General features: G+C 36.0%; 1 protein-coding gene across 4 annotated transcripts; it reads right to left on the bottom strand.

Annotated features, from left to right (window-relative positions):
• Window positions 1-1,668: 1,668 nt before the first annotated feature.
• Window positions 1,669-18,135, bottom strand: LOC148846950 (protein ROOT HAIR DEFECTIVE 3-like). Of its 4 annotated transcripts, none has more exons than XM_088949135.1 (24): window positions 17,943-18,122; window positions 17,285-17,762; window positions 16,833-16,982; window positions 16,159-16,225; window positions 15,956-16,058; window positions 14,874-14,944; window positions 14,682-14,745; window positions 14,513-14,578; window positions 14,363-14,410; window positions 14,224-14,286; window positions 14,066-14,122; window positions 13,557-13,715; window positions 13,377-13,445; window positions 13,190-13,281; window positions 10,729-10,807; window positions 10,242-10,407; window positions 9,263-9,387; window positions 8,640-8,902; window positions 8,469-8,565; window positions 8,212-8,373; window positions 3,368-3,472; window positions 2,746-2,840; window positions 2,521-2,617; window positions 1,669-2,400 (listed from the first exon to the last, which is right to left on the bottom strand). In XM_088949135.1, the coding sequence occupies exons 2-24, from the start codon at window positions 17,313-17,315 to the stop codon at window positions 2,152-2,154; spliced, it is 2,478 nt and encodes an 825-aa protein (XP_088805261.1). In that variant the 5' UTR covers window positions 17,316-17,762; window positions 17,943-18,122; the 3' UTR covers window positions 1,669-2,151. The 4 variants fall into 4 exon arrangements, with proteins under 4 accessions (XP_088805261.1, XP_088805262.1, XP_088805263.1 ...); XM_088949136.1 differs by having other exon boundaries at window positions 2,746-2,836; window positions 3,364-3,472; XM_088949137.1 differs by lacking the exon at window positions 17,285-17,762 and having other exon boundaries at window positions 17,943-18,135.
• Window positions 18,136-25,703: the final 7,568 nt, after the last annotated feature.

The raw sequence follows: 25,703 nt of genomic DNA on the forward strand, positions 1-25,703 counted from the left end.
ATAAATAATAATTTTTATGACCAAATCACCATTGAATGATGAGTAAGAGGAAAAAGGTATTTTTCTTTTTTTTTTACATTTTGTGTTTTGTTATAATTTCTGTTTTTTACATTTTTCTATTTTCTACCATCTATAAAATTTCCTGCATTTTTTTATATTTATTTGCAATTTTTGTGTTTTTCTATAATCTTTGGTGTTTTTTCTACATTTTATTTTCTGATTTTGTTTTTCAATTTATATAGTTTCTATAATTTGAAATTTGAAAATAGTTTTTTATTTTGTGTGAAGTTTCTATAACTTTTTATATTTTTTGTAACTTCTGCGTTTTTATGTATTTTATATTTGAAAATATTTTTTGAACTTTTTCCTTTTTTCTGTCTAAATATTAAAATATATGTATATATTTTATATTTTTCTATGAAGGTTAAAAAGGTAATATATTAACTACCATTAGTCTCTTTAAAGTCAAGTTAATGTCATGGTGAATTTTAAACATTTTGAAAAGTTGTGGTGAGTTTAAGAAAAATGGTAAGTTTTTGACAATTTCCCTAAGAAAAAGCATATATTATATAAGCAAGGATTAGCTGAACGTGGTGGCTATTCAACAGGCTGTGGAACACCACAGCGTTCAACTTTCGCAATGGGCCCATGAATTTATTACTGGGATAAAACATTATCATTGGTTACAGCACAACGCTGCTGAACACCACAGCGTTCAACTAATCCGAAATTCCGAATTATTGTTCTTTTTATCTCAAACATCAAAACATAGCGGCATCGTAGGGTTATCAATCCTAATATAACATAAGATAAAGAACTTGTTACATAAGATCTACGGCTATATATTGTTCATAGGTTCATCGCTATATTGCAACAACCCCCACACTCTCAATAGAAAAAGGACCTACAACACTGCATAAATTGGTTATTTCATACTTGCAATGGAATAGGTTGTCCGTCGTCTACCGGATCAACTTGCCACTATTTTAGTTCTTGCTAGAGCAAAAGACATCCACGGACACGAATTGACTGCAATTCAGTATGGCCCACAGACTTTGCACCGACTGAATCCGGTTTCAATATTGCTCCCAAAACGTTCACCTTTTCTGATCTGACATATTCGGGTGTATGTGATCCAGCTAATAGGTTGAGGCCTTGTGGGAGCTTTACAAGATCAGTACTTGCTCTATAGAAGTCCGGCACAGCCACTGAGCCACCTGGTGACTGGTAAGGTAGGTTTGAGGGGCACAAACTTGCTTTTTGTTATGGAGATCTCCTTGTTTCATGCAACCAAGGACAAAGGATTTTGAAATTCGAAGGCTTCCACTCTATTATTGTGATGGAGATACATTGGAACAGCGAAGCATTATTTTCTCCAACCCTGAGAAACAGTTCCGGTGTCCGCAACATTCTCTGTCAAAACTTGCAGAAGATATTGTAATATATCGAGATTGGGTGAGAAGTCATCGGTAATCGTCTTGGACCTTCCGAGTTTGTAGTTATTTGGGCCCATGTTTCGATCCTGTATCTTCTCTCTCGCTAGCATGATCAATTGAACATGATTTACCGAGTCTTATTTCCGTCTTTTACTTTCTTGGATATGATCAAACATCATCTATTCCCACCCCCCCCCCCCATTATGGTTAGAATAGAGACTAGAGAGGATCATCAAATAATAATCACATCGCTCGATTACAAATATCAAAGAGAATCAAACTAGGCTACTTCCAAGTTCCACCAAAAAAAACTTTTTCTACCCAATCTATTCTGATAATACACAAAACAAGAAAACCGCTAAACAGCAAGTCTATAAATGCCTAGAATATAACTAGAGCATTCTAAATTCTACTTTATCTCCGATATGCTTGTACAACAATCTGCAGAGAATAGGAGAAAAGATCCATATATTGAAAACTATAATGGGGGGCCCTTTGATCCCATCAAACCGTGACCCCTGCCTGGTATGAAGCCTTTAAACAAAAAATAAGCTTTCAAACCCTTTTTTCTCTAACACCACCGTTAAAGAGCATATGCATGTAGTTCCTCCGGCAACCAACCACTGACCATGTGAAACAATAGCATCTTTAATGGAAGAAGGTTGCTCTTTCATGCAACCACAACAATGGTCTCCATGCAGACTGCCGCCCTAGATTATTTCACTTTGTCTTGCTGCAAAGTACTTGAATACTCTGAACCATTCTCTGAAGACGTCATGGTAGATGAAGCACTTGATGCCAAATCACTCCCGGCATGCATGCTACTCCCCAACCTCTTTGATTCAGAGGTAGGGTTTCTGTGGGCATCCGTAGCTGCTGGCTTTTGGCCTTCCTCGGCTAGCCTTTTGAGAAGGTCCATCACAGTTGGTAGGAACTTTGTAGACAAAGATAGAAGCCCAGGAAGCTGCAGGTAAATCCAAGAAATCAGTGGATCAGCAATGCTTCCAAGGAGAAGAAAATAAAAGCACACCCTCTTTTAGTTTCAATAGAAGCAAGACAAATAGTTACAATACTCAATACTTACAATACCATTGCGGAATTCACTGGAGATGTCCAATTGGACCCACAGGGCCTTGACCAGTAAAAAAACAACAAAAATGACACCAAGATATAAAGGATTCCTGTTAAAAAAAAAAAAAAGGAGAGAGAGAGAGAAGCAACTAAATGAGAATAATTTTGCAACTTATAGGGGAAGAAAGCTTCTGCAAAAATGTATGCACAGTTCCTCAAGGACATAGTAAATGCACACCTTAAGAGCGTCATAAATTCGTTGAATCCCAGAACAATCATGGCAACAATTGCCCATGGAGGTGGTAACCAATTGTTATTACGTTTATTGGCTTCCTGAGAAGAAGAGGAGAGATACCCCAATCAATTACTATGACAACATAGGTTTTTCCAATCACAAAACCAGATGACTAGGTCCACTATGTTGGTGTGCAACATCCCGACACATTTAACAATAAAAAGAAATGCCACTAGATGATTACCAAGTCATACCATAAGTAGCATCCAATCGATTACATTTGATTATTATTACTGATTTAGATGGAACCATAGCTATAGGAAATTAACTTGCTAAATGCAATACTCGAGAAAGATCAGTCAAATAGTAGAATAATATGATTTTGACAACTCTTTCACAGCTAAAGAATGTGCTGACTTCCAAACTAAAACACCGGAAAGTTTGGTTGGTTTATTTTTCAACTTCACAAAATACATGCAGAGTTTCTGCCTTCCCACCCTATGATCATGATACCTATAATAGTCAAATCAACCTAAGAAATGCAACTATGGAAAGAAAACACATCAAAACAGATCAGAACTGATAAAGATTTGTGTTAAAATGATAAATGTATAAAAGAACATGCCTGAGCAGCAATGGCTTGAGTAACACTGTACTCTGTCTCCACCTTGAATTGCCTCCACAAATTTTTACATTGGACGGGAGTAATCAGAGTTCTCGTTGATGGAACCTGAAAAGTATCAACCACATACTACTTGAGTATATTAAACTGAAAAGAATGAGCTCTGAACAACAATTTAGAATGGAAAAGGTGAATTTTGTTTAAAACTATTTAAAAAAAAAAAGAAAAGAAAAGGAATTTACAAAAAAGAAAATAAAGAAAATACAGTATAAACAAATTTGAAATACTCAAATGGCAGTTTCTGGTCTTAATATCTTAATACAGGAAGGATGTCCTGGTAATATTTCACCTATTTGGATTATTTAAGAAATAAAGGGTCTTAGATAGTTTTCTAATGTCATTACTGAAAAGATAATTTTTTAACTTATTTCCAGGTGATAAATTACCTTTAGTTTTTTTATATAACTTACCTTTATTTGATGATATGATAAACATGTTTTTGAATCTAAGGACCATGGTAGTATTCTTTATGTAAATGCATGAACACCCATGAAACATTAGCAATTGCATTTTCCAAAACAGTGTCATGAGATGGTTTACATCTATAAGATGCTACGACTTCAACTATTCACAGCTTTCTTTAGTTGTCTCTTTTTACTATATTTCAAAATTATTTATGTAATTTACTATTTATTTACAGCCATATTTTGAGATCTAGAGTTTGCCTTAGGTCCTTTCCTTTTGTAAATTCTCTTAAATCTGTCGCATGGACCATTCCCGACCAATCCTACCTTGAGGCGATGAAAAACCTTGGTTACATGAACAAAGTTGTCCGTTTGATGCAATACGGGATTCGGACCAACTAAGTAAACATTTACAAAGTTGGTTTTCAAAGACCCATCTTATGTACATATAGGGAGAGGATGATGCAGCACAAAATGAAGCTAATAAGTTCTATGCAAGTTGAGACCATTCCAAGACACATAAGAAGCAGAAATGACGCCGCCGACCCAACTTAGTAAATATTTACCGATATAGCATCATCACAGAATTTCTATCTTGGTTCGTTTTTACCAAGTTGGCACCATCGTAGAGTTTCTATCTTAGTTCATAATTACCAAGTTAGCGTTATAGCGAGATTTTGAATTTGTATTCAATTAGGACTTTCTTTTTGAAGAGTTTTAGTAAGATTCTATTATGGAGTGTTTTCTTATATTAGGATTGCTCAACTAAGACTTTCTTTTTGAGGAGTTTTAGTAGGATTCTATTATGAAGTGTTTTCATAGATTAGGAAACTTTCTTGTAGGAGCCATAAGGGTGTATGCCTATATAAAGAGTAGCTAGGGGACGGCTAAGACAGTTTTTTATATTGAATTTTCTCTTAATTATTCAGTGAAGAATTCTTCTTCCTAGTAGTTCGACTTCTGCTCTTTTCTTTGAAGCTTTTCTCAATGTGTTCCATTTCCGTACTGCGCCATCATTACTGTAACCTCTCGTTTTCCGTACGTCCCCTGCCTTTTGGTTCTCTGAATTAGTCTGTCCCAAGTCGGTTATGACTCTTCTCCTACCTAGCTCCATCCCCAGCTTTCCAATCAAAATCGAAGTCCACACTACTTCCTTGTCTGTCCCTTTAGCTTTTTTGTCACTCGTTACCTTCCTCGTTACCTGCACCAACTCCCTACTATTAACTCCACATGAGAACACCATTCTCTTTGATAGATTTCCTTCTATCACAGTTTTCTTCCACTTCAGCTCTTTCCACCACTCCATCACCCTCCTCAATCCCATCTGAAATTTTAAGAATTTCTTTCTCAGAGTTATCGGTTGAACCCTTGGCACTGAATTTTCTTGTGATGCCATCGAGCCCGGTTCTCCAAGGTCACACCCAACCTCAAGAGGGGTCAGATCTATAACCTCGGGATTGGAAGAACCAAGAATCCCTTTGGGATCCATAATTTTCTGAGAAGAATGTCCTACATCACCATTCACGGGAGGAGTGTGTCCGTCGCAAACCCCTTGAGTTCCACCTACAATCCTCTTCCTACCATTTTTTTCATACCTAGCGACCACCCAAACCCATCTTTCTCTTATAGTGCGGAATTTTACCAAACATGGAAGAAACAGCAGAAATCTCTGTAAGTTATAAGTTGAAGACAAGATACCATAGGAGTTATGTACCTTGAAACTGAGAAACCATTCAACAACCCCATGCATTTGAAGATCAATTGATTGTAGGCAAACAACTAGTTGTGCCATTTATGGAAGATCCTGATTGGTGAGGAAAGGTTTATTACTTGTTTATGGATAACTGAAAAATTTTATTAAAATGATCAAAGAATGGAAAATATACTGCATACACAGCATCCCTTCTACAAGTAGGCCATCCATAATTCCTACCCCATATTAAATCTAGTCATTCTCATATAAAAGACTCCGTAAGTTCCCTATTCACTCCTTGCCTGGTAAGCATCAGCCAAGCTATTTGCAGATCTGTTGGTCCAATCAAAGGTTGCATTTGTCTCCCTTAGATATGTAATCTCCTTCACGATCTGCCTAGAGCATCAGTGCCCTTGTTTTTAGTTTTTTAAACAACCCACCACCATCTTAGCATGTCTATCTATCCACTTGCAGGTTAATGTAGTTCAAAGATTTATCCATTCTCAAGTCTTGTAATGCTGGCATGAGTTCTGCCCTTACTAAACTTCTGGACCTTATTGGCCCTGAGTATATTGCTAATATATTCCCAATTTCATTTCTAAAAACTCCCCTAATACCCTAGGATCTAGGGTTGCCCAAGCTCCATCCATCAAAATTTAGCTTAACGTAAATGGGTCTAGGTGGCCTCCAAGACAGTGACATTCTTATTCTAATACAAGATGGCAATGCCAGCAGACGTCATCCTCCAAGGATATACAACTCAACTGAGAAGGACCAAAAATATCCATGGTTTTGTCCCAATTCACTACTCTCACTGAATAGATTCTATCAAAGCTTCTTTTGGAATTCCTTTTTTACCAATTCTTTTTTTTTTCCATTCCTTTCTTCCCAAACAGACCATAATATTGCAGCACTAGTACAACTCCACATTATCCTCCCTCTCTAAAAACGAAGAATTAAACAAGCTTTCCACATCCAGCAGAGGGGGGACTGGGGGGGATGCTAATCTCAAATGCTAGTGATAAATGGGGGTGCTCAGGGTTCAGTTAACCGAACTGTGGGCATATATGTCAAACTTAACTGGTCCCTTCAGTTTTTGCAATTTTTGAACCAAAACCGAACCGAATCAATCAGTTAACTAGTTTATCAGTTTGGTCTTTCGATTTTTTATATTTATAATATATTATAAATATATATATATATATAAATATACAATATGTTATGTTATAAATATAATATATATCAGTCGGTTCAATTAACCGCATCTTTTTTTTTCTAGGTTAACCAAAAACCAAACTAGTACCTTTGGTTTTTGAAAATATCAAACCAATTAGTTCAGTTAACCGAATTTTCCAGTTCAGTTCAGTTTTTTGGTTTTTTATGAGCACCTTAGTAAGTGATAGGTAGTCTCACCATTTGCCATACAAAGAAGGCAGATATGTGGGGATAGCCACCAAGAAAGTCTTCTCCTTTGAAGAACATTGCAAGTTTTAGTTTTCAAGTGATAAACCTCCCAACCAAAGGTGGACCTTAGGGGGTACCAGCTTGCACCAAATCTACTTAAAGAGAAAATCCTAAGAAGAGGGAGAGGATGTGAGGATTTTAAAATATGCACACAAGAGCAAGCCTAAGGCTCAACCAATCATATTCTAGCATCATCAGAAACATGATCCAAAAAAACACATCTTCCAAAGAACTTAATAAAGAGAACCTCCACGAGTTCAAAGCTACCCAAGGAAGGAGGAGAAAAAGGAAGAAACACATTTACTTTTATAAGAGGATAACAAAAAGACAGATGGAAAGAAATCCTTGAGAGTAGAGTCTACCACCCAAAATTCCTCCTAGAAGAGAGCTGAAAAGTGAGGTTTATTACACAAGATTTTAAAATACTGCACATTTTATTATTTATTCAACAGGTATACCGAATCACATGGATAGAAGACCACCAAAAACTCCAGTTAGAAGAAGTGACCTGTTACAAGTTGAACTGGCTAGAAGAGCTAGGGGTATGGATAGAAGACCACCAAAAACTCCAGTTAGAAGAAGTGATCTGTTACAATTCTTTAAATAGAAAGAATTGGTGAAACAGGATTCATGTAGCCAACCCCATATGGTTGGGATATAGCATGGACGACGACGACGACAATGATATGATGATGATGATGATGATGATGATAAAAAGGGCAGCCCAGTGCATGAGACTTGCACCAAAGCGGGGTCTAGGGAGGGACAGATGTACTCAGCCTTACCCCTGCAGATGCACAGAGAGACTGTCTCTAAGATTTGAAACCTGATCACCCAGGTCCCAAGTAAAATACCAAGGTACTGAAATAATTCCCATATTCCAAACATAACAAGTACAATACCAAGAATCAAAACTTCTAGAATTTGAATTCCTTGAATCTGAAACCAAAGATCCATGTCCAAGAAAATTGAGCTAAAATGCAAAACAGAAAGTTGGAGCCTACTAACATCTAATTAAAAAATCTTTATTTTCTCTTTCCAACTGGGTATGTTTTTAAGGAGAAAGTTGAATTCTTCTCTTCATCTAATTTTCATTCCCTCTATCATATTTTCTTGTACTTTTAGCATTTATGCAACCAGCCCAATCAGCAATAGCAGGTTTAAACCATACAATCATGGATCTGAGAACACATCAAGAATGAGTTCAGCAGCTAAAACATGGTTACCTCTTCCCATGTGCTTGAAGCCAGTGGATCAAATGATGTGATGCTCTTACTGGTAGAGGCACTATTGTAGCCATCCATCAGAGCAAGAGAGAGAGTATTCTCAATATTATCAACACTTTCATCCAAACGAACCACAGCCATAACAGAGAGCAACTTTAAGGACTGAAAAAGAAGGGGGAGGGGTAAGAGACATCAATATATAGAAATTATGCTCAAAACTGAAAATTCAACCATTGATATATAAAGTTGTGGCATACTGCAGAGCGAGCAGTTTTTGTGATTGCTCGGATATCTTCCTTCCCAGTCCAAACCCTCGGCATTGAGTCGGAGTCACGGCTAAACAGCGTTGAAAACCTGTAAATTGATTTGTATAGTCACTGTCAATTCAGTTGTGGTTAGTCCACACATGCTACCCAAAAAAAAAATACCTGTCCTTCATACGGATCAAGACCCTTCCAGCTTCTTCTCTTGCCTTCGTTTCAACAACACCTTTTGCATAGTCCTCTAGGTTTGTAAGCATTTTATTCACTGTTTCTTTATCAATATCAAAGCCAGAAAGTGCAGCAGACATCCCAGAAACAGCAACCTTAGTCTCCCGTTGAAGAAGTTTCCTTATTGCTGGCCAGGTATCATTGTCAGCTGCATCCAGAAGAGCTTCCACAGGTTCTGCTAACCCCTCATTCAATTTTCTCTACAAGCATATAAAAAAAGGTTCTTATCATCCTTTGTCCAGCAGTCATAATAACAAAGTTAATAGACCAAGTAATGAATTGATATAACATACAAGTAATTAATAGGTACAACATTAGTAGCAAATAACCTTAAGCATCTAGAACTTAAAAACTTATAACATGAGGACCAGGGGCCATTTATTGAGAAAAATTCTTTTTTTTTTTTTGATAGAAAGAAGTTAACTTTCATACAAAAAAGAGGGAAGTTTGCTGCCTTTCTATCTTTTATTCTTTTTAACGCAATCTCCATCTCACAAAAGAAAAGAGAACCTGTGAGTACATGTTTCCTATCTAAGGAGAATCAGCTCCATTTTTCGTACCTCATATAGGGCAGTAAGCTCAGCCAGTTTAGCAGCACGGACTTGAGAAACATGTGCATCTATATCTCGCTGCAGCTTATCCCTTACTTTGGATGGATCCCATTTTGCTTGCTCAATCGCTACATCTGTAACATTAACAGGTATTTAGCATACACAACATTTCAATACAATATGAGATCAGCTTTTTCTTCCCTTTTATAGGGAGGTTTTGATGGATCTCATTGAACTTCATCCTTGTCCCAAGCAACAGTTTGGCATCATTGAACATATTCTATTCCCATGACCAAATGAAAGTCCTTTTTTTTCATTATCCAAAATTGAGATCAGTTGCATTTTCATGTTCTACAATCCATACAAACCTTGGATCCATCATTGTCCATCACTTTATGTCTTGGGAAAATCCTATAGTAGAGTGGAATACATTGAACAACTTTCTTCAGATGAATCAAATAATAACTACTTTTTTCTTTTTTGCAAATTGTACATTACAATGCATAATAGTTCCACTCCAATGCAAATGTGTAAATGTCTTCCTGAGTCCTTCAACTTATCACATGATTAACAATCAAAAAAAAAAAGATTTTTGGTTATTGTATTCATTTCTTGAGCATTTAACAAGTGATATATTAATTTTGACTACAGAAAGAAACAGGAAAGAAAAAAAAATCTACAACATTCTACCATACCTCATTAGCAAGATTGCTGATTATGAATGGTCATTTTTTTCTCTTTATTGGATTGGTAATAAGTATGGCCATTTTTCATCACAGAAGTTTTTTCCTAGTGTTAGAGTTTAACCACCACATTGTCTTACACAAATTATGTCTGACATAATAGATTATTAGTTTTTAGTTGAGTAAAAGCAGCTAGTATAGTAGGGAAAGAAAGCATAAAACAAAAATGCAAAGAAACAGGAAATTGAGCATGACTATAAAAGATAGCCTTTAGCAGAATTACAACATGAAATATTTAGTAGTACCTGCACATCCTTCATCAAATTGTGTCATGGAAGACTTAGTGCAATGACGTCCAGCAACAGCAAATTCTTCCCCTCCGCTCAGAGCCTTGTCAAATGCTTCCTTGAAATTTTCTAGAGTTTGTGACCGTATGTGACCCAACATGGATTGGTAAGCGGGTTGAACTAGCTAGAAAAAGCCCAGCATAAAGCAAGAAATGAGAAAAAAACATAGAATGACAATTTTCTTGCCCCAGGAGAATTCACCCATGTGTAAACAGATTCTAGAAATAACAGTTCTGAAAATTCAGTCTATAGCATGTTAGTGGTTGTTTAGACCACATGCTACTAGACAGAAATTGATTTTGTTTTCTCAATGATATGATTAACTATCATTAATAGAGGCCTTAAATTATTTACAATAAAAAAGAAACAGTTTTCTTCTTTGTCAAGTGAAAAATAGGGTAAAAAAATTCTTGAATTCTAAAAGAGCAGAAAGAATAGGTATTACCTGCAGCACTTTAGCTTCCAACTGATTCCATTTTGCAGTCCTGACAGCTTCATCAAAATAAATAGTTTCTGCCTCATACCTACAGATAGAATAAGAAACTCATCAATGTAAAAGTTGTAGGTGGACATATAATTGTTTGGATTATCAAGATCTGAGTTACAACAGATCAAATAAAAATTCATATTGCAATATGCATATTTGCCGATCCTGACAAACAAATAATGAAGGTTGTCACTTTTTATATTGACAAGGAGATGTAAGCCTTCATTGTGCCAAGTCATGAAGACAAGTCATGGAGAAGGTCCGATTGATGTGAACTAAACATCAAGGCTAAATCAGAGAAAATGTTGGGCCTAGAGGTGAGATGATTGATTTTGCAACTGAATATTGTAAGTCTGAAGAACTCAACAAAACTTGTTTGCCATAAGATATGAAGTCAACAAGAAAACTCTCAACATATGGCCAACAACCTTAGCTACTTTGTTGTCAAAACCATGTGTTGTCACAAATGTTTTGTCCATAATCTTGGATCTAGAATGGACAAATTAGATGCACGATCCACGAAGTGTATCTTCCTTAGTTATTCCCGGACCCAGAAAGGTTATAAGTGTTATAACCCCAGTTCTCGACATTCCTCTATGTGCCATGATCCTTATGTCACTTTTTTTAGTCTGTTCCATTTTTTTTCTAGGTCAGGTGATGTCTCTTCTTCTTCTTCTCCACCTCCTCTTCCAGTTCCCATTGAAGACTCCATTCCACTTGTTCCAATTGTGACTAAGTCTTCACCTCTAGTGCAGATTCCTATTGAACGGCACGTGGTTTGTTAGATTCAATGAAGTGATAAAAAAGTTTGGCATGAAACAGTGTCAGGTTGATCACTCAGTATTCAGCTATGATTCACATGTTGGGAAGATTTTACTAGTGATATATATAGATGACATTATTATCACCGACAATGACAGGTTGGGGATTGATAGGTTGAAGACCTTTCTGTAGGAGCACTTCCAAACAAAAGACCTTGGTAAACTAAAATATTTCTTGGGGATAGAAGTAGCAAGGTCTAAGCAAGGTATTAACTTGTGACAAAGGAAGTATGTTCTTGATTTGTTGGAGGAGACAGGATTGTTAGGTGCCAAACCAGCTAAAACACCTATAGAACCAAATACCAAGCTGAGTACTGAGGTGGGTAAGGAGTTTAACGACCCTGGAAGGTACAGGAGGTTGGTGGGTAAGCTAAACTACCTAACAATTTGTGGTTAGTGTGGTGAGTCAGTTTATGCAAAACCCTTAGATAGTCAGATTGCACATTGGGATGTAGTTCTAAGGATTATACAGCATTTAAAGGGAGCTCCTGGTCGTAGGTTGTTATATAAGAGTAGAGGGAATCTTGAAATAGAGGGATACACCAATGCTAATTGGGTCGGTTCAGTATCTGACAGAATGTCCAATAAAGGTTATTGCACCTTTCTTGGGGGTAATTTGGTGACATGGAAGAATAAGAAGCAGACAATGGTGGCAAGAAGCAGTGCAAAAGCTAAATACAGAGCCATGGCACATACAACTTGTGAACTAGTGTGGCTAAGAAATCTTCTACAGGAGATGGGGCATTTGATTGACATTCTTATAAAGCTTTACTATGACAACCAAGTTGCAGTCCACATCTTTTATAATCCAGTTTTTCATGAGAGAACAAAGCATATAGAAGTTGATTGTCACTTTATGAGAGAGAAGGTGCTTAGTGGAGTGATAGATACTACAAATGTTAACATAGAAAATCAATGGGCAAACTTGTTCACCAAAGGGTTGAGTCAAGGAAGAGTGGACTACAAATGTAACAAGCTGGGACTATATGATATATACTCACTAGCTTGAGGAGTGTTAGTGTCGACTATATAGGGGTAGTTTGGTCTTTTTATTTACATTTGGTGTGAGGTGTAATGTTTAAGTTAGGTGATATGTCCCATATTTAAGTAGGGGCATAAAAGACATTTTGTTTTATTATGGAAAACTATAAATATAACCTGGCCAACTAGAGAGAATTGACTTTTCTCTCTTGTTCGAACCAGTTTCTTCTTCTCCTCTCTTCTCTTCCCTTCTCTCTTTTATCTCCTCTAACCTTCTTCTACTGCTATTTCTAACTGAATACTAGTGCAGATCAGAACTTTATCAATTAGGAATCATTTCTTTTTGTGATAAGTTGCATGCAAGCCAAGGATAGAAAACCAATTCTTTTTTCTGAATTGAGAATGTGGTTACAATTATAGTTCTGTATACCTTTGTACATACCTTTTCCTTAATTTGACATGAAAATTTATCAACAAATTAAGCATATACAATGTATAAAACCTTTACATGTATTTTTGCATGTTTCTGTGGCCAAACATTCTAAATGTTTGGCATGCATCAAGACAACCAAGCAAATAACCTATTTCTAAAATTACAAAACAAGAAAAGTACTCACTCTGATAGACATTTGTCCACAATTAGACTGAGCTTCTTCCCAAAACCTGGAACTGGACCAGATTGCACAGCCATCTCCAGCTGACACCATTCCTGTATTAATTCCAAAGAAAATACTAAATCATGTAACAAATAGTTTATTAAGAAATGCACTCAAACTTAAACCTTAGATAGTGGTGAACAGTAACCTCATTCGCAGTTAAGCAGGAAAATTTTTCATTGGCAATTTCCTCACAACGTACAGTGGCAACCATAACCTAAAAGACAAACAAAAATGGAAAAAAAAATACAAGTCAACACAATATGTCCCTTTTATTGGTAACTTCCTCAAAGCAAGATTTGCTTATCAAAATAAATGCATAGCTTACCTTGTGCGCAGGAAGGTCAAGGTCCTTGTTCTCCTTAATAACTTTCCAGATCTGTTGTGCACTGAAAGAAAAACCTGAAGCAGGAACTACACCCCGTCGATCTCCAGCAAGTCCACCAGGAGCTATGGAATGGAAGAATCGCTGCCTTAAACTGGCAACCTTCATTAACAACAAAAGAGAAAAATCGAGTAAATGCAAATTTCCATTCCAAGATGACATCTAGCGAGCAAGTAATACCTGTGGCTTACATTCTAACAATTCACCAAACATAGTTTTGATATAATTAAAAAAAAAAAAAAAAGGTAAAGTAGGTAGCATATTAATTGTCAGAAAGAAGTATACAGTATACCCTATATACAATGAGGTTCTGTACAGAAAAAAAAAAAAAGGAAAAAAAAATAAGTTTAGTAAACTACAAGCCACAAAACTAGCCAAAATCAAGCAATTCATTCTTATGGACATCCCAGAATAATTCTGACATAATTTTCCCTATGCCATATTTAATCTACCTGTTCTTTAAATTGTTCTTCTTTTTCTTCATAACTAGAGAGAGCCACAACTTCAACCTGATAGTAACACAAAGCACAATACCAAAATCAATAAGCATTTCTGAGGAAGACATAAAAATACAGATAATCTTATATTTAACAAGATCAAGAAATCTTACATTAAAAAATTCACTAAGTGGTGTCTCTTTGTGGCCTTCTGGTTTAGGAACAGCATCCCATATCTGCACACAAAGTAATACTTGAATAACCAAATCTATTAAGATAGATAAATACAGAAGAAAAAACTAGATTATGTACCTTTTTTATGTCTTCCCTCAGAATTGGTTCCAAATTTTCCAGGGGTGTCTGCATTAGGAAGAGAGAGTGGGCATGATGAATTAACTAGCAACAAATTGCAAAAAAAATGAAAATGACTCTCTAAAACATATGCAAGCTGGGAAAACAAACCTTGGTCTTGTCACGGATGACAAATAACAAAGTTGTTTTGCGGGGACTAAATAACCTCATCATAACCTGTTATTGACACACCATAATAAAGTTTATAACAATTAACCATCAACCAAAAATCTACATATCTATGATAATTGCTTGGACAAGCTATCAACATAGAGAATACCTGGAATACAGTCTTCAGAAGAGGCTTATTGGCAGCATGTTCACGGCCAATATCATGACACCACCTAACATGTAAAATGTTTCAGGCAATGGGAATTCAAGAAACACACGATGCTCAAGAACAACAAAGCAACAAACTGGATATCAGAGGCTGACAAAAATTGTCTGACTTGTGCTAAATGAATGAGCATACATATTTATGAGAACAATATCTGAAACCGCAAGAGCAAAAAGGGCACTCTGCTTTTCGAATGCAGTATCATCCTGGAAACAAAAACACCAAAAAATGAAGAAAAGAACATTACAGAAGTTCGGGAAGTATTGATACATTTAGTCAGATTTTCATAAAAAAATAAGTAATAGCTACTATAAACTACAGGAATTTTATTTTATTTTTAGACGATATCAAGTTGATTACTAAATCCTAAATAGATAACATGCTAAACCTGGCTCATGGCACCAGTTTTAGAATTTCAAAGAAACGATTAAACAATAGATTAAATATCACCATGTTCCAATATGGCTCATGCATGAATTAAAGGTAGTCTCATAGTAAAATAGATTCTGTGAGGGGAAAAGAAAAAGGTGCCAAAGAGTTTCAAAAAGTATACGAGGCTTATGCCTTGAAGATCACCTTGAAGCAAGGCTCAAAGAACACTTCAAGGCTCATTCCTACAAGTACAAATTACATTCTACACACCTTGTGATCGCTTCTTTTCCTCCCTATAAACCATTTTGAGGCATTAATTAACATTCATAACTTCTTTCCAGTTATTAAATGATTTATATGAACGTGACAGCTTTCCTCAAAGCTCCTAATGTTCTCAATTCCTTTGTTTATGTGATCATTTATTCATTTATGTGTTTTTTCTACATAATATACTCCTTTTACGCCTGTTTTGTACATTTTCTCATATTGGTTTGATGTTTTTTTGCGGGAAAAAAAAAATAGCAACACATAAGGCTTAAGCTTCATATACCAAAAAATCCTGGCACCTTGGCTCATGCACCCCATTTTTAAACATTGTTTCATCAGCGATGCATGCATGCTGTCACAAATTTTTTGCAATATAATACAATTTATATTTTTCAAAAAGCAAAACAACTTTTTAGATCAAGTATTAAATGTTAAAGGATTCTAAATATCTAAAAAAATAAGAGATGATGCCTTGAGCAACGTATGTACAAATAAGAAGTAATAATAAAAACCAAAGCAACTAATGCATAAGAAAATCTAAAGATGGACAAAGATAAGACATAAAGAAGTTTTGATACCTCGCCTCTTTCTCTTCCATCAGTACCCTCCAAATCCATGACAACTGTACAAGGTTCAATATCAGTACATTTTGCCAACCAAATTCCTTTAGTAGTTTGACACCTGGAAATGAAAAATATTGTTTGTCATTTTCCAAATATCAATATATTAACCACATAGAGAAAGGAATTAAAAAACTCAGAAATAAGATATCAAAACCAACCTTCCCCTATATGCATCCATCTCTCTAAAGTTGGTACCAAATAGATGGTTCAGAAGTGTGCTCTTCCCTGATCAATCATAGAAGAAAAGATGAAACTCCTCCATGATGAACCTCATTTTGGATGATGGATATAAGAGTGAATATGTTATTGTAAGTTAACAAAGAATAATGTGAGAACATGTACAGAACAGAATTTAACAGAACACTAGAACTGTATATGAGCTCTAAGGCTGCTTCTCAATGTGATAACCATGACTGCAGATTGATTCAATGGTTAGCAGGTGGCTATGTTTTTTTGAACCCAGGCAATATCAGCATAGGCATCAACAATCACAAGAGTTTACCAACTTAACAAGTTGGCGTCTTCAAAATATGCTGAGAAAGAAAGATATTGTCGTCTCAGAGGATTAATTTTAGCATGGATGGCTCCCATACTTTCCATCAATACCACTACTCTGGCAAAAGTCTGGAGTCAACTGACACCTACTAAACATAAACCTTTTTTGTCTAGATTAGGCTGCCGAGACATTATTCAGGCAGGCTGGAGTTGACATTCACAACCAGATAATTAAGTTGGGCCATGGGCCAAGACATTGAGCAAACAAGTGAACCAAATCCAAATGATGTATATGATGCATCAGGATTATCAAACACTAATAAATGTTGATGCATACCACTACTTTGTGGACCCATGATGGATACTACAGCATAGGAGAGTCCACATTCACGCAAATTCGCCTCCTTCGTGAAATTCTCAAGCCCAGACACATTAAAAGTACCATCTCCATCGATTAGTTGGGTTGAACAACATTCATCAGCTTTTCCTGGAAAAAAAAAAGAAAGAAAGAAAGAAACAACCATAAAAGTGAGGAAACATAATTCATAGCTCAGTTTTCTCGATATATGAGTTGATGACAGATCAGCACCTTTGCAACAAGGTGTTGTTTCTATGGAGAGAGAGAGAGAGAGAGAGAGAGAGAGAGAAAGAAAGAGAGATTTAAAGATCTTATCCTCATAAGTGCTTCACGCAATAAAAGGCTTTGTCTGTAGGAGCCAATTCATCTCAAAGGGTGTAAAATTCCTTGATGAAAAAGAACCATTCTTTAAAACATTTCTAAATCCTTACCATGATGCTCTCCACTAACGAGCAATGGCATTCCTCATCATTCATTTTTGAACCAGATAAGAGAATTATCTAGATGATTTCAAACCAATCCATTAGTAATATAGAAATCCACTTCGTTCTGCCCTCTTCGCACTACAGGCTAAAGCTAATCGACATTCAATGTTCATCAAGCCCTCACATTTACGTATACAGTAACTAGTTCAAAACCCCAACCTTATCACCACATACCACAGAGAGTGACTAACAAGCTACTACCTTAACCCACTTTACTAGCCAATTGCAACGATCAAATGGGGAAATGGATCACGCATAATGCCTTACTCTAATCTTCCATGGAAATTTCCTCATTTGAGGCTTGTATGTACAAATTAATGCCAAGACCAGTTCAAAGACTCATGATGCACTAAAAATTCAGAACCTTTATTGCCACCTCCAAACAAAATAGAATAACGGAAGGCAAAACGAAATTAAAGACACCCTGAAACGGTTAAAACAATAAATCCAGATCAAGAATCACCTAAAACACATAAGCCAACAAAAGTTTATAAAGTTTGAGCACGAATAATCATAAAAAAAATCAGAGAAATTTTTCATGGCAACGAAAACGAAGCAAGAAAAAAAGGTACACAGGGGAGGATCGAAAAGGTTGGGGACCTACCCATCGATTTAGATTGATCGATGTGTAAATAAGCTGAAAGAGACAAAGAATAGAAGAGACTGAAAGCTCAGGTAGACCTCCGAAATCTGCGAATGCCCAAGGATCGACTAGCAACAGAGAACAACTAAACGAGGAAGATCCAACATACTCTAGCCACCGCCCCTCCGACGTTTAGTTTTTAAAAGTAGAGCTCGACTCAACTGTAAAATACGAAAATGAGAATCGTCGTTTGGTGTTTGAAATACCAAATACGAATACTCCGTATTGTACCCGTATACTATACGATTTTTTTATGATGAGCTTGGGAACTGGGAAGATGTGTGCTTACTGCTTCCCACTTGAGTGGGACCCGCTAACCGTCCATCTGACCGTCTGTCTTCTTAAACTCATTTTATATTTTTTGTCCGTATCTGATAACTGTGTTATTCCTTTTATTTCCTTGCTGTTCGGTTCACATCTCCGCTGTAGCCGCCCCCATAACGTCAGCATCGGGAGATGTTTCCAACATACGGCGGAGATGTGCTGTGGGGCGTTGTGAGGGAGATGTGAACTCCTTGTCCCTGTTGGTCAGACGCCATTGGGAGGGTGAACAATTAGTGTAAGATGGGCCCATGATAGGATATGTCCAATTTTACATCAAGGCTCTTGCAAATCACAATGTCACCAGGGCGAGGAATCTTACAGTTGTAAATTTTTTTGTTTTGTAATAAGTGTTTATTTGGAAATGTTTGTATATAATTTGAAACAAAAATAAAAAATATATTGGATAAATTACAAATAGGTATCTTATAATTTGGGGATGAAGATAGATAGGTATCCTGAAATTTCAATTTCAACTGCAACACTTGACACTTGGGTAACTTGAACTTTTAAAAAAAAAAATACACTTGGATCCAATCGTAAGTATTACTTAAGTTAAACACTGCATAATGTCTGAAGTTATGCATAGCATCCCAAGTGAATGTTATTGTCAGAAAATTTAAATATGTTATTTGTTGTCCATATGTAATTGAGAAGTTCAATTACCTGTAGAATGGTCTCAAAAATACATGTGATGGGTTTTTTTTTTGGCATTATGTAATGTTTTACTTGCATAATACTAACGAATGGATCCAATTGTATATTTTTAAAAGTTCAGGGTGCTAAGGTGTTGCAATTGAAAGTTTAGGGTACCTATTTGTCACCATCCCCAAAGTATAAGGTAGCTATATGTAATTTACCCTAAAAAAATATGATAAAATTTCAATCAAAATTAATATGACAAAAGATTTGTCAACGTGCATTTTTTCTCTTAAATTTTGTTTTTTCTTCCCCAATGCTACAAAATGCCAGTTCGGATGTGTTGACAGAAAACACACTATTGACCATATATTTATACATTCATCCAGCTGCACATCAAGAACATCTATTGTAACTTACATTGCTGATATTTACAATGATATGTTTGGTATGACTTATGTTTATTAAATAAATGTTTGTACTTTATTCGTCTTCAAAGCCAATAAAAGGTGGTTGATAAATGTTTTTATGGTATTTATTGACAGCTAGACACCACTAGGCGCCACATAAGTGGAACAGTACAATTGGGATATAGCCCATGCCCCAACTAAATGTTGACAACACAACATTGCAATAAATCAAATCTTTTGCAAAGGAAACAATGTTGCAGAGGATTTCTGCATGTTATGTCGGCAAGCCCCATAGAGCATTATGCATGCTTTATTCCAATGTGAGTATGCTAGAGCTACTCGGTTCGGCAACAATATCAATTTAACACTTTTAGCTATGCTAGTGATTGGTGGGCCCGATGGTCATCCAAGAGCCATAAAGTGCATTTTCATATGGCTTTGTGATAGAGCTATCTATGGGTGTCAACAGTATTCGAAAATCTGATTTCAAAATCGAGATTTGACATAATTTAATCAAATTTGGATAATTCAAATATCTAACTGGTTGAATTCGGATATGACCTGATTCGATTCGATAAATATTCGAAATCGACCAATTATTTAATTATTATATATAATATATATATTTTAAATGTTTTATATAATAATTAAATTATATATTTATATAAATAAAATATTTATTTTATACATTTATTAATTACCTAAAATAATTAATTAATCGAATTCAAATCGAATGTTTTAATATTTAATCGGATTCAAATCCGAATATTAATCTTTGATATCCGTCGGATATCAAAATCAAATTTGGATATTGCCTTATCTGATTTGAATTCGATCCATTTACGCCCCTAAAGTTGTCTATTGTTATTTTGTGGTTCATTTGGAAAGCTATAAATGGTTTTGTTTTTAAGAGTTCATGCCAAATCCTCACATCTCCTTACTTCATGTGTGCATGTCGATGCTGAAAGTGAATAAAGTTTTCCCTCCAAAATTAACCGACTCTTACAAAACTAATCAACTGAAGGGATATGACTTATTGAGTAGTTGGTCTAGTTATTATGGGTTTAAAGCTTTATCTATTGGTAGTTTTTGCCATTTTGGGACTAATAGTTTTGGGTTTTGGATAGCAAATGCATATGGAGATTTTTTGTTTGCTAAATGTGGTGGTTGTAAAGTGGTCTATGCTTTTTTTGCTGAAGTTGCAACAGTGTTATAATGATGTATTGCTGCTAAAAGGTTTGGAATCCATGAGATTTGCCTTTTTCCGAAGCTTAGCACCTCCTGCATTATTTGTATGCTATGTTTGATTTTAAATTCAGGATTTTGTGTGTTGATCGTGTTTCAATTAGGTATGTTCATAAGCTAGCCATTAAAGGAAAGTTTATTCTTGAAGAGTGTTGGGATTCCCCTCCCATCTAGATGCTTTCCTTGTTAGCCTCTCACTCTGCTGGAGTGGAGTGTGGAAAAGATGACGATCCGTTAGCCCCCCCGTGATGTTTTATTTTGTAGTTGTTCTAGTTTGTTTTTCTCTTTTTGTTGGTTAGTTTTTTTTAATTTCTCTTTTGTTTTATGCTCTATTCTATTATCTTTTCTCTGTTATGTATTTTTTTGCCATAAATAAATAAATGGGGTACTAATGAATCATGCTATATTTAGTGCTATATATTTTCAATTTATTAAACTACATTTCCTTTAGTTTTCCCTTGGCTTTTCTAGTTTCTTAAATCCGTAATAAATCACTTTCTTTTGGGGTCCTCTTTGCACATTATTAAACCATTTTTAATTCACTTTACCACATTTGTGTCACCTTTGTTTTTAGTTCTATATGGCCATAAAATGGGTATTCCATTCCCCAAACCCATAACCTTAGGCTCCATTTGGTTTGTGGGAAGATTTGGGTGGTATAGAAAAAATATGGGATGGGATGGAAAAGTGTCAAAATTTACCTTTTCATTGTTTGGTTTTATATATGGGAAAATAACAGGAAAACACTGTTACAAGGAAGAAGAGAGAAGAAGAAGATGGAGGGAGAGACAGAGAACTCCATGACTGAAGGTCCGAAGAAGTCCTCTGGCACCGACAGTCCCCCCTCCTCCACTGGCGCTTAATCGACCACCGTGCAATGGTCCCCCCTTCTTCGCACTTTCTCTGTAACAAAGGATGAACTTGGGATCTGAAGTAGAGCAAGTAGGGTTGAGAAAGCAACGGTGATCAGAGAGAGAGAGAGAGGGAAAATGAGGGAATGAGAGAGAGATGTGAGTGGGAAGACGAGAAGAATAGGAAGAAGAAGGTGAGGGAGACAAGAGATCACTGAGAAAGGGAGAAAGGGAGGAAGACGGAGTAGCATTGTTTCTCTCCCTCCTCTATTCGTCGTTGTTGGTTTGTTTTTCTCGGCCAATCCCTCCTTTATTCGTTGTCTATGGTAAGTGGTAACAGTGGTTTCTCTAGTTCCGGGGTCACACTGCTTTGGTGCAACCCCAAATCCATGATTTTGAAATTTGGCATCCCACATTTTTCTCATCCCATCCCTCTATTTCCCTCAAAACAAATAAGAGAAAAATGAATATTTTTGAAATATTCTCGTTTTCTCATTCCCATCCCACATATCAAGCGGAGCCTTAAAGATCACATCAGCACCCCACATGCACATTGTAACATTCACTGTGAACACCTCCCTTACTTGTCATTTGGGAGATGTTCCCTGTACATGGTTGGGAACTTGGAATGGATGTGGGGCACCGATGTGAATTCTATCACTTAACAATGTTACAATATCAGTTCATCCAAATATAGTTCATTTTATCCCATTTCAGGCAAATGGGCGAGGATGCAACTATTGATTGAATCAATTTCTCATGCTCGATTTTTTTCAACTTCCTCTACCCCCTTTTATTTTGTAAAGATCTGTCATCCTTTTTATCACTGTTGAGACATGAGAGGGAAATTGGCTTTGTTTGGCTTGATAGAAAACAAGAGAGAAATGGAAAATCGAGTGAAATCTCAATGACCCGTCCAAGTTTTATAGCTGTCTCCGCATTAAAGTTTTGATGCACATAGCTAGAATTGGGTAAATAAAGTTAGGTACCCTACAAAAGCCTTTTCTGAAGTTATTGTCACTGGACAAGGGGTAGTTTAAATGGCCTTTAGAATAGCATCTCTGTATGCATATAGGGTGCAAGATTGTGTATATCTGCTCCTTCCCAAACCCCACATTGGTAGGAGTCTTGCACTAGGCTTCCCTTTTTATCAGGTTAAATTCTTAATGAGACCAATAATACAGGTCTAGTCTTCATTCATAAAAAAACAAGGGGTCATCATAAAATCCTTAGCAATATAAGCCAATATGTCATTGTAATGTTTAAGTACAAAATAATAACGCATTATTTAGTTCATAGAACCACTACTTCATGATTTAACCTCGTCCTTGCATATTGGCTAATCTACGAGGAAACCAAATAATTGACTATACAGCTTTAATTTGGTAGGTTTGAGAGAGAAAGATGAATATAATGAGGTACAATTAAATTAGACACAATGAAAGCTGACGGCAAAGTGGGGTAGTTTATTACTACAACTATTTTCAAAATGGGGTTCTCATGGCAATGGTATAACTAAATTTTATTTATCAAACTATATCCTCGCTAACTCTTTTTCTTTTTTTTATGGAGCGGCAAATAGTAATTATAAAATGAGACCGTGGGGCCCTTTATCCTGCTACTTCTTTTGTTATCAACATGCAAATTCTATCATCCATGGTAAAGAAAAATAAATGAAGACAATTGTATGAGTGAAGTAGCCACGAGCACTAGCTATCTCACACCTCATGTTTATAGATATGTTATTTATTTACCCAAAAAAAAACTATTTTATATATTGAACTGACAAATAAGCCCATCCATTCAAATGTGAGTCCATTACAAATGGGTCAGGTCCAATCCAATCCAATAAATATTTTGGACCAGTCCAATTCAATGTATGGACCGTTCAATCTATTTAAATTTGTTTTAATTTAGATTGGTTTCAACCCAAACCTGTTTCATTTACACCTATATTCTTATCTTATACCAATAGACTAGATATTAGCTTAATCCAATCCAATCCAATATAATTTTATTACAAACGAACCACGTCCAATCCAATCTAATAAATATTTTGAACTATATTCCAATATGTCTTATTGGTTCATCCAATCTGTCCAAAACTGGTCCATTGACACCCTTAAACCCATGCAATGCATGGGGTTAAATGGAAAATTGGTTAATTTAGTTGGGAATTTTGGGTGTTGACATTAATTAGTTTGGATCCAAGATAGGATTGTCCCTTAAACTAGCTCAATTCATTTAATTTACAACCCCACTTTATTAATTAACAATGTCCAGCATGGGTTAGGAGAGATTTAAACTAAAATGTGGGGTTTAGTAGATGGGAAATGTTATAGATATTGGCCATTAAGAGGACAGGGAGAGAAAGAGAGAGAGAGAGAGAGTAAATATGTTTTTTTATATATTTATATTGGTTTCTTATATTTCAATAATCTAATTTAAAATTAAATAACCATATGTGTGAATAATGATACAAGGAGGTTTATGTAAGCTTCTTTGGTGAGAGGACCCCTCTTTTCTCTTAATATAAGATATATAAATGAAGTTTTTGATATTTATTCTATCACACCAAGGCAAGAACTAAGTCTTTTTAAACTTGGAATCCTTTTTAATTAAAACCATGGTTTTCAAAACCAGATCGGACCGGATAGTCATAATGGAAAAACCAGGAACTGGTCAGGTGACCGGTTATGTTTTACCCAACAACTATTATTTTGCAAAAAAAACATTGATTCGGTCAGCATGCAAGTTGCTGACCCAGGCGGTCGAACCGTCCAACAGTTTGGCCTTTTTTTTATTTTTTTACAAATTAAATTTTTTTGTTATAAATGGGTCATCCATTACGTTCAAATGATCAAACCGTTCGACCCAGGAACTAGACTTCTAACCGGTTCGTTGTCCAATTCAGTTTTAAAAACCTTGATTGAAACTATATATGACATATGGTATTGGATTTAATAGCTTTTTATCACCTATAAGATAGGTATCCCCTCTATACAGAAAAGAAAAGGCATAAATTTTTTAAACTACCCCTATTGCTTAGCAAATTGACAAACTGTCCCTTATTGTTTAATTATCGTCTTAAACCACTCGACTGTTTCTAACAATTATCATCGCCAATAAATCATAACGGAAAGGATGAAATGTTCCCTTTGCCCTTGGTCTTCAGTTTTTTCTGATACACATGCTTTATGATTCCTATACACCAAGAAATGCACCTTGCAACTTCATCAAAGTTTTATGCAATTTCGTTGAACCCACGATGGGAATCAATTTGCCCAATCAGCATTTGGTCGGAGTCCTTATACTTGATTCAACTTAATAACTTTCATCCCTATAGACCTCTACCCGGGAAACAATTTCCTCTACAAACCCATCATATAAAGTTGTGGTAAGTTTTCTTCAACGAATGGAGATCAGACAACTTTCAAATGAGGTCATGCTCCATAAGGTAAGGAATGGACCAGCTTGCAGTAGTTGCCTCCACTGAAAAAAAGATGGTGAATAGAATGGTCTGTAAAACATAGTTGCCTTCAAGCTTGCATTAGATGAAATTTTCTTCATGACCGGATAACAAAAGTAATGAACAGTATGTAAAATGCCACCAATGTCAAGGGGAAGGAGAGGAAGAAGAGGGAAGAAAGGAGAGAGAGAGAGAGAGATCAAAGCAAGGCTTTCCATTGGCTCTATTCAATGTAACGAGCATGAAGAAAGTGAACAAGGCCAGCCAAAGATGGAAGAAGAAGAAGAAGAAGAAGAAGAAGAAGAAGAAGAAGAGAGAGAGACGTTGGATGAGGAAGGGGATGATTCTCCCCCTATCCACCAGTCATCCCCTTCTCTTTAACCCTCAACCAAATATGGACAATATTTAAACTAAGTACTGAGCTCAAGCCCACTCCTTATTGATTTTGATGATCGCCATCACAAACAACCCTTTGGTCTTCAACGGCGACAATGAATAGCCATAAACATCATTGTTTCCTTGAAACGAACTAGCAACCTTATGTTGTAAGCCGAAATGGTCAGTGAACATAAGGGAGAGAGGGGAAATGTCGTAGAAATAATAATTGGTATCATAGTTCATAAAAACATAACGACAATGATGACGATGCAGACACATGCCGTGAGGAGGTGGAAGCTGCTTCTTGGATACTTTCAAATCCTAACCTTGCTAAGCTCATGGAAACGTCGGATTTGAAAACCGATGTAACACTCTTGCTCACAGGCAGTGATTCTTACCGGACTTATAG

This window comes from Nelumbo lutea, chromosome 6, assembly GCF_056320005.1.
Source record: "Nelumbo lutea isolate HS-2025 chromosome 6, American lotus-T2T, whole genome shotgun sequence".
NCBI classification, from domain to species: Eukaryota; Viridiplantae; Streptophyta; class Magnoliopsida; order Proteales; family Nelumbonaceae; genus Nelumbo; species Nelumbo lutea.

Excerpts from the sequence above, each read along its gene's own strand:
- LOC148846950 (XM_088949135.1), bottom strand. The coding sequence starts at position 17,315 with ATGCCATTGCTCGTTAGTGGAGAGCATCATG. Across the intron at positions 10,408-10,728 it reads TGGAAGCTAAAGTGCTGCAG|CTAGTTCAACCCGCTTACCA; the intron begins GTAATACCTATT and ends GGCTTTTTCTAG. Across the intron at positions 2,841-3,367 it reads CTCAAGCCATTGCTGCTCAG|GAAGCCAATAAACGTAATAA; the intron begins GCATGTTCTTTT and ends TCTTCTTCTCAG.